The sequence below is a fragment of the Chrysochloris asiatica genome, unplaced genomic scaffold (assembly GCF_000296735.1).
Source record: "Chrysochloris asiatica unplaced genomic scaffold, ChrAsi1.0 scaffold00138, whole genome shotgun sequence".
Classification (NCBI taxonomy): domain Eukaryota; kingdom Metazoa; phylum Chordata; class Mammalia; order Afrosoricida; family Chrysochloridae; genus Chrysochloris; species Chrysochloris asiatica.
This window is the reverse complement of record NW_006408656.1, coordinates 1391073-1402643: the sequence shown is the minus strand read 5'-3', so window position 1 is coordinate 1402643 and position 11571 is coordinate 1391073. Positions and strand designations below refer to the sequence as shown.

The 11571-nt window shown below is 49.5% G+C and overlaps 1 protein-coding gene across 1 annotated transcript; it reads right to left on the bottom strand.

Moving 5' to 3' along the window:
• Positions 1-9849: 9849 nt before the first annotated feature.
• GPR84 (G protein-coupled receptor 84) lies at positions 9850-11040 on the bottom strand. Its single transcript, XM_006869927.1, has one exon. The coding sequence runs from the start codon at positions 11038-11040 to the stop codon at positions 9850-9852; it is 1191 nt and encodes a 396-aa protein (XP_006869989.1).
• Positions 11041-11571: the final 531 nt, after the last annotated feature.

Here is an 11571-nt window from a genome sequence, read left to right as displayed (position 1 = left end):
AAACAGATTTCTTTTTCCAAACTGCCTTTGTTTGATATTTCTGTTCCTCTCTTTTTGGCAGCTGCTCCCATTCTTCCAGCCCCCTTCACTCCCCATCTTACAATATTTCTTCCCTTTTACCTCAGAGACTCCCTCAGCATCCTCCCCCCCATCCCTAATTTACGGGACTGTTTGCCTCCTTGGCATCTCTCAGTCCCCTCGCCTGGAAATTGGCGCCAGGGGTAGGGTGGGGATGGTATTTTCTCAGTGGGAGTCCCAGGGAACTGAGTTCTCCCCCCACCACCCCAAAAGCCAGCTGCCTGCTCTTGCCTCAGCCATTAGTAACCCTGAGACGCACACCTGCGTGGGGGCTCTCCTCCAGCCCCGGCTCCCTTCCTGCATCTCCCACTCCTGCTCTGAAATGGCGCTGAGCGGGTTATTTATCTGAGCCTGCGCTGCTCTAGAAGGTCAGGACGGTGGTGTAAATAACCTCTTCTCACCATTTCCCCATCCCTCCAGAGCCTGCTCCCCTCCCCCTCTTCCACCTTTATTCGCACAAATGAATGTGGCTGGGCTGGCGCAGAGCCTGGCCCTGCATCTTAATGGGGCGGTGAGCTCACAAGATGGATTTAGCTGGGGGTTTTATGGTTGCCGCGGCGACTGGAGAATGCTTTGGTTTTCTTTCCCCCTTCCTCTGCAGGATTTTAAGGAGGTGGGCAGTGTGGGAAGCCCTCCTCTCCAATGCGATTTAAAGGCTCTCATTCTCAGTCACCTCTACTGCCCATAAGATGAACCTACCGTTTCATAATTAAGCAAGAGACTGAATTAGGACCTCAGATAGGGAAGAAGGAGGCAAGGAAGGTAATGAGCTTGGTGAACGTCTCTTAACATCAGAACAGGAAATAGTTGTCCAATCTTGCCTATCTTTTCTGTAAGAATCTGGCAGTGAAGCTCAGCAACCTGTGACTGGGATCCCCCTCATCAGACATGAGAAAGAAAAAAAACAAAACAAAAAAAACCTGCTTGGATATATCATCCTATAGTCCTGCGTTAAAAGTTGGAATACAGGAGGCTGGATTCTGAGTTGGGAACAAGCGGTGTCATGTCCAGCTTTACCATTCTAGCCTGGCTCCTCAGCACTCAGCACTGATCAGTGATAGTGCTGAGGGTGGAGTTCTTTGTAATCCCTGAGTTTAGAATTCTCTGAGCTTCAGTTTCCTGACCTGGCCTGGTTTGAACTTCCCCTGCCCTCTTTTTCTAGTATCCTGACCTACCTACCTGGAATTTTCTTTCAAGCTATGCACAAACCCATCTCAACTCCCGACTGGAAGAGAGACTGGAAGCAGGATCTAATGATCTCCCTCCCTCCCTTGGCCAGTGTCTGCTGGCTTCTGGGCCTCTTGTCTTTTTTCTGATGTGAGCCTTTCTCTCTTCCCCAGAGGACCCTGAGCGGCTCCTCCTCCCCTCTCCCCCGTTTCCTCCCCTTTGGCTGGGAAAGTGACTGCAGCCTGAACAGTGCCAGACACCTGCCTGCCAGATGTGGCGATTCCCCATTCCTCTACCCCCCTCCAAGTGTCTATCCTTTCCTCACCCCACTGAGCTCAGGCAGAGGGACACCCCCCCACAGGGTGATTTAATGCTACAGCCTCTCTGCCTCCAGTGCCTCCCTTTAGCTCCTCTTCCTCCCTCTGGTGCCCAGGCCCTGCAGCCACCTCCCCTAACCACTCCCAGGATGCTGAAGTGGGTAAGCCCCAGTTCCTGGACAGGGCAGTGACTGGGTGGGGCAGGGGTGATTGACCTCTGTCGTACTCATGGGAGAGTACATCAGCAGGGCTGAGGATAGTGGCAGCCAGAGCTGATGTCATTCTAACAGGGAGGAGAGGCGGTGGTAGAAAAGAAAGGGGGATGAATGGGGAAGGAGCCAGCAGGCCAAGACTGCAGACATGAGAAGAGGTCTCTGAGACCTTTCCAGGTAGGGAAGAAAGACCAGAAATGTGTCTGCGTGGTGGTAGACATTCCATCTGCATTTTTCTGACCAGATCTCCACACTTTGTGTGTCTCAACAGGTCCTTTCAGACTGACCCAAAACACATACTGAAAGGGAGACCTAACCCTTAACCGTTCTCTCTTTAGTGTTCATCCTTCTGTGTCTTGTCTCCTCCCTTAGTTGTACTTCTCTCTCTGGTATCTGCTGCAAGTCTTCCTGCCCACCCACTTCCAGGCCATACCAGAACTCAGTATGATCCCAGGCCACCTACCAAAGCAGTCTCTTTGCTTCTTCCCATCTTTCATGGCAACCTAATGCCCTGAGGTTCCCTGTGGGTCAGAGCAGAGGTCTCTAGTGGGAGGGAACAGGAAGAATGGCTTGGCCATTCCATGGGAGTAACAGAGACAGGACAGATGGAGAGTCCTAGGAAGTGGTAGGTTGGGGAAGAGGAACAGGAAGACAGAGAAACACAAAGAGAAAAAAGTAAACAGACAGAAAGATGGACTGAGAGCAGAAAATGAGAATGACACATGAGAGTGAGAAACTAACACAAAGAATAAGGCTGATAGCAGAGAAAAAGAAGGGAGAGATGAAGACAGGAAAGTCATAGCAAGAGAAAGCCGCTGGGGAGCAGCCAGGCCAAGGGCAGTCTGGCTCGGCTCGCCAGGGCTCTGACTCACTGGTGCTGATGGGCCATAAATTCTGTTAGTGTGTGCAGGGCCACGAGTGTGTAGGGGTCTGTGGTGGGATTAGGGATGACTCCCGCCACATTCACATTCTCCCATTTCCTTCAGCAGTCTCCTTCCTTGAAGACCCAGACCAACCTTTCATATCCCAACATTCCTGATGCTTCAGGGGCCATTCCGAAGGTGTTTTCCACATCTCAGGAATCCTGGCTTTTTGGTTTAGAATGCTGGTCTGCTGGAATGTATGTGCAGCCAGGATCTGTGCAGTCAAGAGGCCCATTCCCTCACTGCCCACCCCCAATGCCTGCCCACCAGCTGCTCCTGTCCATCTACTCCCACTCTCCTTGTATCTCCCCCTCCTCCACACTGACCCTTTCCCCAGCCTCTGACCCCCAGCCTGCCTGGGGCCCAGGTCTGGAAAGGGAGACAAAGACAGGATTTATAGCTGGTATAGAGAAGTGACCAGAGCCGAGAGCTGAGGGCAATGGCTGACCTCTCACTAGACTGGGAGGGATCTCTGGACCGGATGTCGGGAGTCTGGAAGGCTAGAAGCCTGGGTTCCAGCATCTGCTCACAAACCTCAACTTTTCCCACTCTAGCCTTGCTCTCTCCCTTGTCCTTGAAGACCTAGGAAACAGAAAAGAAGATGATCCTGAGGTGATTTGAAGCGCTTCTGAAGGGAAGCCTCCGGATAGATGAGATTGATGTCTTACAGAACCTGAGGAGGATTCAGGAACCACGGTACACTCAGACACCAGTTGTTTCCAGGACTAGGAAGATCAGGTCTAGCACTGCAACAGATGAGCTGGAAGGGGATTCGCCTTGTAGAGAACAACTTCCCAAAAAAACGGTTCTGCCGATAGAGTTCCAACTCACAGTGATCCTGTATAGGGTTTCTGAGGAGCGGCTGTGGTTTTGAGCTGTCGACCTTGCAGTTAGCAGTCCAGTCCTACAGTACTACACCAGGACTCCAGGGTCATGATTCTACATCATGAAAGATGGGAGATCATTTCACCTAAAAGTGAAGGAAGAAATGGAACTCCTCAGAGGTTATTAGCTCCAGGTGTTCAGGCACTGATTGTTTCCAGGACTAGGATGGGGTCACTGCTACAGATGAGCTGGAGAGGGACTTCCCAAAAACTGGCTCGGAGGGCAGTAGGGAGGAAAATAAGGATGGTTCTGGATTCTGAAAGAGGAGACAGCCCCATTATGACAACCTTCCTCCCTGAGCACCCCAACTCCCTCCTGAAGGTGTGAGGGAGCAGCAGGGGGCCCTGCTTTTATAGTAAATAGACTGTTGACCTGAACTTGTCTCTACTGAGCAGAGAGGGTTTGTGCTCAAGGAGAGGGAACAGTATGAGCCAGGAGTTTCCAAGAAATCAGAACATGTATCTCTCAGGTCCTGCCACCTCTTGGGCTGACCTTGGCGGCCCACCAGCCTCTCCAGGATCCCAGTATGCCAGAAGCTTCCACCAACCCAATCCTAAAGGTTCCCACGCCCCTTCTAGTCCATGGCACACACATCCTACTTCCTTCCTTTGTGCTTTCCTCCCCCTACTGTCCTGGGAGAAAGCTTCCAGGTTTCCCTCCAAAAGAGAAAGGGTATAAGGAAGGGAAGCAAGCAACTGGGAGCTTCCAGTCTAGGAGGCTCTCCTGCCTGCATTCCTAACAGTCCAGTCCAGCCTGAAGGCTGAAGGAGAACTTATGGTCTTCTCTCAAGCTCTTCTACATGCTGAAATCATTTCCTCTATTCCTGATAGAAAGCTGAAAACTGGATATTTTAGTGGGAAGGGGTCATGGATAAGAGATTGGGAGAAGACAAAAGAATTGGGAGGGAGGGGGTGCCAGATAAAAAAGAAACCGGAAAAGGGAGAAGAGAGCATCTCTCTTTCCTTACTCCCTCCCCCCAATTGAGGAGGCAGATTTACAGCTTTGGTTTTGGGGGGGGTGGTGAGCATAAGGAAGACAGATCTGCAGTTCTGCCCTCTGAGTGTCTGGGTACTTAGCTTTAACTCCCCCATTAGCATCAATCCCCATCTTGCTGCCCATCCATCTTCTGACATCAGCTCCTTCCCCTCTCTGTAGCCCAGGCTTTCTGACCCTAAGTGGCTCTTAAAGGGCCAGCCTAGGCCCTTCTCTCCTTTCCTCCTCCCACTCTAGACAGCAGTCTGATGTGTGCATGTGCACGCAGGCGCACACATGCCTTCAGGCACACACATGTGCACTGTGGCCATCCCTGCTGAAGCCATAGTGGGTGGAGGGCATGGTGGTAGTGGTAGGGGTTCTTCCCAGCCCTATCTCTCTGCTTTCCCTGTTGTTAAGTGCCAACAAGTAGGTTCTGACTCATAGTGACCCTGTATAGGGTATCTGAGAAGCCCTGGTGAGTTAGAATCACAGCCTACCTACCGACCTTGCAATTCAAACCAATCTGGCCAGTCAAATGCTTATCCTACAGGGCTGCCACCCCAGGACTCCTGGCTTTCTCTTGACCTCTCTTATATAATGAACCCCCTTACCTACCCGAATCCAGAGCAAGCTCTCTGAATGTGTTGGGAGTTGCTGACACATGACTTCTTGAGCTGAGGGCTGGAGACAGCATGCTGGATCTATGGGACAGACCCCCTCCTTCCTCATTTCCTGGAGGCCCAGGGCAAGAGGTGTAAAGAACAGAACAATTGGCTGTTTTCAATTCTCAGCCTGAAGTGGCTGGTGGACAGCCTGGGGCCTAGACTCCCAGGCAATGCCCAAGCACAACATTCCTAGTCTTCTCTCCCAGGGACCCAAGCTATGATTTGTGGAGGGTGGGGGATTTCAAGTCTTTGTCTCCTTGTGAGGTGGGTGATAGGCTAGAGAAACTGCCTCTGAATTTCCTGACTCTTTTCTCCTACTCCTCAGAAACTGAGCTTAGGGGGAACAGACAGAGAACTGACTTCTCCCCATTTCCCTCCATCTTCTGCAGAAATGCTGTAACTGTACTCCAGAGGCTCTAAGAATTCCAGGGTGCTTGAGAAGCTCCTTCTCCACCTGACTTCAATCCTTTCTGCTGTGAAAGTTCAGAAGTCCTCCCTCAAAAAATGCTCCCTTCTCTGGCTCAGGATGATAGGGAAGGGGTTGATGAGGATCTTGGGAAAGTGGCCACTCTAAAAATAGGATTTCCACAGGTGCACCTCCCAATGGCCCCTATTTATCACCTTCCAGACCTCACTTTCAAAGAAGCATATTGTTGTTGTTAAGTGCTGCTGAGTGGGTTCAGACTGATAGCAACCCTGTATAGGGTTTCTGAGGAGCAGCGAGTTTGAACTGAGGTGAGTTTGAACTACTACTGACCTTGTGATTCAAACTGACTTGTGGTCCAGTGCTTATCCTAAAGCATCACATGAGGACTCCCTCAAAGAAGCATAAATATCCCTAATTCCTGAAGGCCAACTCTGAATTAATAAATTTAACTGGGGAGATGGACAAAGGGGAGGAGTGTGGTCTATTGAATGAGGAGCTGATTGCAGCCTTGATATAGCAGAATCCCTCTTGGGGGAGGTGCCTGACTTGTCCCCATGCAGACACCAAAGGGTCTTCATAGAGAGAAAGAAGAGGAGTTATTTCTCTCAATATTCATCTCAGGATTAGTGCTTTCTCACTGCACTTCCCCCACCCCCCAAAAACAAACAAGAACTCATTTTAGTTCTGATCTTCCCCATTAATTCTGTATTCTCCCTCCTTTTTTCTTTGTTATTACCTTCCAGGTTTCCTTTCGTTCGCATTCCTTTTCACCTTTCTATTATACTTTCTCTACATCTTTGCTTCTCTGAATTCCTTTGTCAGCAGAGAAAATTTCCATGTCTTACTGTATCTGGAAGGAGCCCTGGTAACTAGTGGGTTATCAGCAGTTGGAATCTACCAGTTGCTGCGTGGTGGGAGAAATGAGGCTTTCTGTTGCCTCAAAGACTCACAGCTTTGGAAACCCTATACAGTGTCACTATCAGTCGGAATTGAACCAATTCGGTGGCATACCACCACCACCACCATCATTCTGTCTGAATAGTGATGTCTGGGGGCGGGGGGGAGTGCCTCTCAGTTCCCCCAATCTTCTCTATTCTACCCATTTGTTACCATTTCTCCCCTTTCTTCTCCTCACACAGCTCCCCCTTTCCTCCTCAAAGCTCTTTTCCTGTTTTTTTCTTTTGAGCCTTCCCATTTCTTTCACCTCCTTTGCCCCCAGTTTCCCCTTCTCCCTTTAGTTCATTCTCTTTTTTCCTTCTTCGGTCTCTCCTTCCCCTATTCTACCTCCCACAACCTCAGATTTCTCCTCTGTTCATATTTCCCCCCTCAGATTCCATCCTCTATTTCAGACCACCACCACCACCCCCATTATCCCTTCCCGGTGGACGGAAGAGAAGGGAGAAGGGGCCTTGAGAAACTGGTAGAGGGAGAGCGATTCCTTGATGAAGAGAGAGAAAGGGGAGAAAAAGAAGGGAAGAGGGGAGAAGGGACAAGGGGAGGGGCATCCTCATTCCCCCACTGTGCCCCCTCCTCTCCGTAGTCGCCGAGCCATAAATCAGAGCCAAGGCAGTTTGGCCAATGGCAGAGTGACTCGTAAATCGGCCTGTCAAGCTTAGCCAATGAGAAGCGACGTTAAATCAAATGCTGTCAGCGCTTGGCCAATGAAAGACCCTGGGCTGACCATAAATCTGCCTGTAAGAGACAGCCAAAGAGAGAGAGCGTGCGAGCGAGCAAGAGTGGCAAAGGCGGGGGACTGGAGCGAGGGGAGAGCCAGGGGAGGGGGGTGGAGGGAGAAAAGAGAGAAGGAGCTTAGGAGAAAAAAGGCGATAACAGAGGTACAAGAAATGAAGACAGCCTACAGGATAGACGGACAGATGGAGACAGACAAAGAGAGGCTGTAAGAGATAGCGTCAGAAAGTCAGTGATAACACTCTGGCTGGAGACTGACAGAAAGAAGAGACAGACACTGACTCACACTTAATGAGCTTGCAGAATCCGCAAACTCACACACTATCCGAGACACGCAGGAGCCCTGCACCATAAGAGAACCTCAAGCATGGACACACTCGTAGCATGCATACCCGCAAGACAGTCTGAAAGATACTCTTGTTCTTTTGCCTTTTCTCTATCGTTTCAGCCTTATCGAATATGAATGATGGGCGGTGGAGAACCGGTTAGTGAGGAAAGAGTTAGATTCTTACTTATATTCTGTCCTCTGTGGTGTCAGACTCCAGGGTTTTTGCCTGTGTTCCCCGAGTCACGTTTTTTTTCCAGTCACTGAAAATTGTGAAGTCTTTCTTGAAATCTAACTTCAATCCCTTTTGCTGCTCATTTCTTCTTGCTAAAAGCTTTTGAATTGTTTTCAAGGGATATGAAAAGTGAACCCTTTTTAGAATCTTAGAAGGTCCAAGCTAGAAGGAACACCAAGAGTTATTTGATTCTAGTTTTAGAAAGTCTTGGGGTGGTTACAAAGTAAGCGGGGCCCTGAAGTCAGATTCTCTGCATTCAAATCAGGGTGGTACCACTTAACCTATTTATGTTTCCATTTTCTTAGTTGAAAGAAAGAAATCATATAAGCTATCTCATGGTGTTTTTGTGAGGATTACAAGAGATAGTGTATATTTACAGGACTTCCTCTTTGTACAGATAATAAAACCTGAGATCCAAAGTGCTCCACTGACCTGCTCAAATTCACAGAGCTAATTTCAAAGAGTCTTAAGGGCAACTCTCGTGTCTACACTCTCAGGTTAATAATCTTCATTGATGTTCATTCCACCTGTCTAGACCCTTTACTCAGTAACACAAACTCCACTCTATTTAGTCTGTTGTTATTTTTGTGGAAGTCAGACACTAGGAACAAATGTTCTGGAAAAGGGTCAAAATTCCTGGGTCTTGGGAGTATGTTGACTATTAGGGTATGATTTGTCCATTGGATCATCATTCTTTCTGCTTTTATCTGACTCTCCGGACTCCACTTTGTTTTCTAAAACCAGTGACTTGGAATGGGGAGGGAACAGTGAAAGAAAGAACAACATGCAGCCAGTGTTCTTGTCAGCAAGACTCTTAAACTTCACCCCCAGGGCCAGCATAGTGTCCACTTTTCCTTTCTCCTCCTGACCTGCTGCATCCCCAAACAACCCCCCAGCTCAGAGTCTTCTCCCAGTCCCCCATGGAGCAGACAATAACTATCTCATGAATAATAAATGCTCAGTCTTCTCTTTTCTTCCTAAGCTTTTGCGGAAAGGGGCAGATCTCACAGGTCTCCACCTCTACTGGTCAGGGATCTCTAGCCATCAAATCTTTGGTCCTCAGTCAACAAGCCAGAGAGAAAACACAGAGAACCAGCGTCACCTGGTGGCCACAGGTGCTTTAAGGAAACGAATGCACATGTACACGGGTGACATGCATGCTGGATGGAGGAAAGGAACATCTTTGGTATGTTCTCTTCTCAGCCTGGCGCCTGAGCCCTTTTAACTAGTCTCTGCTCTTTTGATTTTACAAGCCAGAATGATAGGAGCAGGTCTCGGGGAATCGGAATCGAGGACCCAGGTCCAGGTGACTTTGCTCAAACCAGCTTTACCTTATTAGGGCAGCTGGAACCCCTGCCTGCTGTTGCCACAGCTAGGCTCAGTTCTATCTCCACTGAGGTCCCCTCCATAACTGTTCCGTTTGGGCAAAGGTTTATGGGGGGGAGAGGGAGGCTGACTCTGGATTGGACATCAAAAATGGATTACAAAACTATGTAAATGGAATCAACCTGTGGGGATGAAAGATGCTGGCAACCCTAGTTAAGAGGCCATTTCTGAGGCATTAAATAAAAAGGCAGGCGACTCCCATGTTTTATACCTGGAAACCCCTCAGCAGAAGGCTATGTCCCAAGACAGCTGCTTCCTGCTCCTGCTCTGATAATAGTTCCCCACCCCAGCCCTCATCCTCAGTTATTAGATTCCAGCTCCAAACCAACCCTGGTATATATAGTTCTTTCTTTTCCAGCAACCACATCTGAGCATTAAAAGCATAGAATTAATTTATTAATAGTGCTCCTTGGGTGTCCAAGGGCTGAAACATTCGCGGAAGGACCAGGCCTTTCTGAAGGGGAGGATTATCTGTAAAATCTACAACTTTTATTTTTGCCAACTGCCATGCCGACTTTGGTTTTAGAAGGGACAGTCCTGGATTCTGGTGACTGGAGGCACAGTCCTAACGGAGCCTGTGGAAACTCTGGGGCCCTCTTCGTAAAAGGGAGCCATATGCTTGGCGGAACTGGCGGTTCATGGCTGCGTAGAGCACAGGGTTGATGCACGCATTGAGCCAGGTGAGGTTAGCAGCAAGCATGTGTACAACTCGGGGAGCCCGGACTCTGGCATCCAGGATGTTGAGTAGCAAGAAGGGAATGTAGCTCAGAGCAAAGCAGAGGAACACGGCAAAACACATCCGAGTCACTTTCCCAAAATCTGATGGGGGGTCCTGGGTTTTTCGGGCTCCTTTGGTTGGCCTGGTTTTGGTTGGTGCTTCTGGAGGGCTTTTCTTTGCCATCTGCTTAGCTACCTTGCTTTTGCCCTGGTCTCCCACTTCAGATGAGTCTCCCTCCAGAGTCTGGATGGTGGAAGCACTGACTGGCTCAGATGAAATCCCCTCAGTGGGCCCGCCTGATGCCAGCCCGCTGTCCAACTCCTGAAAATGACCAGGCATGGATTCATCTGTTCCAGCCACATGGTTGGAATGGACGCTTGTCTGGCGCAGCTTGTACTTGTCCAGTGCCTGTGCTGCTCGCTTCACCTGGCGGTGGATGAGGCAATAGAAAATGCCAACACTGCTGAGCCCAAGCACAAAGTAGATACCCATGAGGATTGTGGTGTAGGGCCGGCCTCGGATGCGGTCAAAGCTGCAGGTGCAGACAACAGGTACTAAGATATAGATATTCCAGAGTGGGGCAAAACTGGCCACACCTATTATCCAAGTGCCTACCAGTGCCAGCACTAACCCCTTGGCACTGAAAACTCGGGGAAAGAGCTTGGGGTGCGCGATGAGGAGGTAACGTCCCAGTGCGATGAGGCAGAGGGTAAGGATGGAGACAGAGTTAGAAGCAAAGAGGAGGAGTCCAAAGATCCTGCAGAAGGTGGCACCGGTACGCCAGTGCAGGTGCAGATAGGTGTCCACTGAGAAGGGCTGGAGCAAGGAGCAGTAGAGCAGATCAGCCAGTGTGAGGTTGGCAATGAGCAAGTTGAAGCGGGTCTGGAGCTTGGGCTGGATGGCCAAGGCCAGCAGTGTGAGCACATTGCCCACAGTGCCTGTCACAGCCACCACAATACCCCAGCTCACAGCAACGTAACGATAGTCCAGCACAGACTCATGGTAGCAGGAGAAGTTGGTGTCAGAGGTGTTCCACATGATTGTTGCTGAACAGATGTGGGTGGAAAAGGAAGAGAAGAGTCAGCATTTGGCCTTGAATTTAAGTCTCTTGAATACCCTGGGTGCCTGTATACTGGAACTGTGTACTTAACCCATCAGCTTCCATAACCATCCCTTTTATCCCAGAATCCCTATCCCTCTTTTTAGGCTCTCTTAATCCTTTCCCATAAGGAGCTCTGGTAGCGTAGTGGTTACGAATCGGGCTGTGAACTGCAAGGTCAGCAGTTTGAAACTACCAGCTGTTCCGCAGGAGAAAGATGAGACTTTCTGCTCCCGTAAAGATTTACAGCCTTGGAAACCCTGTACTGGGTCACTGTGAGTCGGAACCGATTCCACAGCTCATAAGAACAACAATCCTTTCCCATTATCAACCATTTACCTAAATTCTTATATAAAAATCTCTTAGTCTGTGTCCCCACAAAGTATAGTCTCTTCAATATCCTCCCAGATACTATTAGTAAACCGAGTGCCCCAACCCCGACAAACCACCCCGAAGTCTCCTTTCTATAT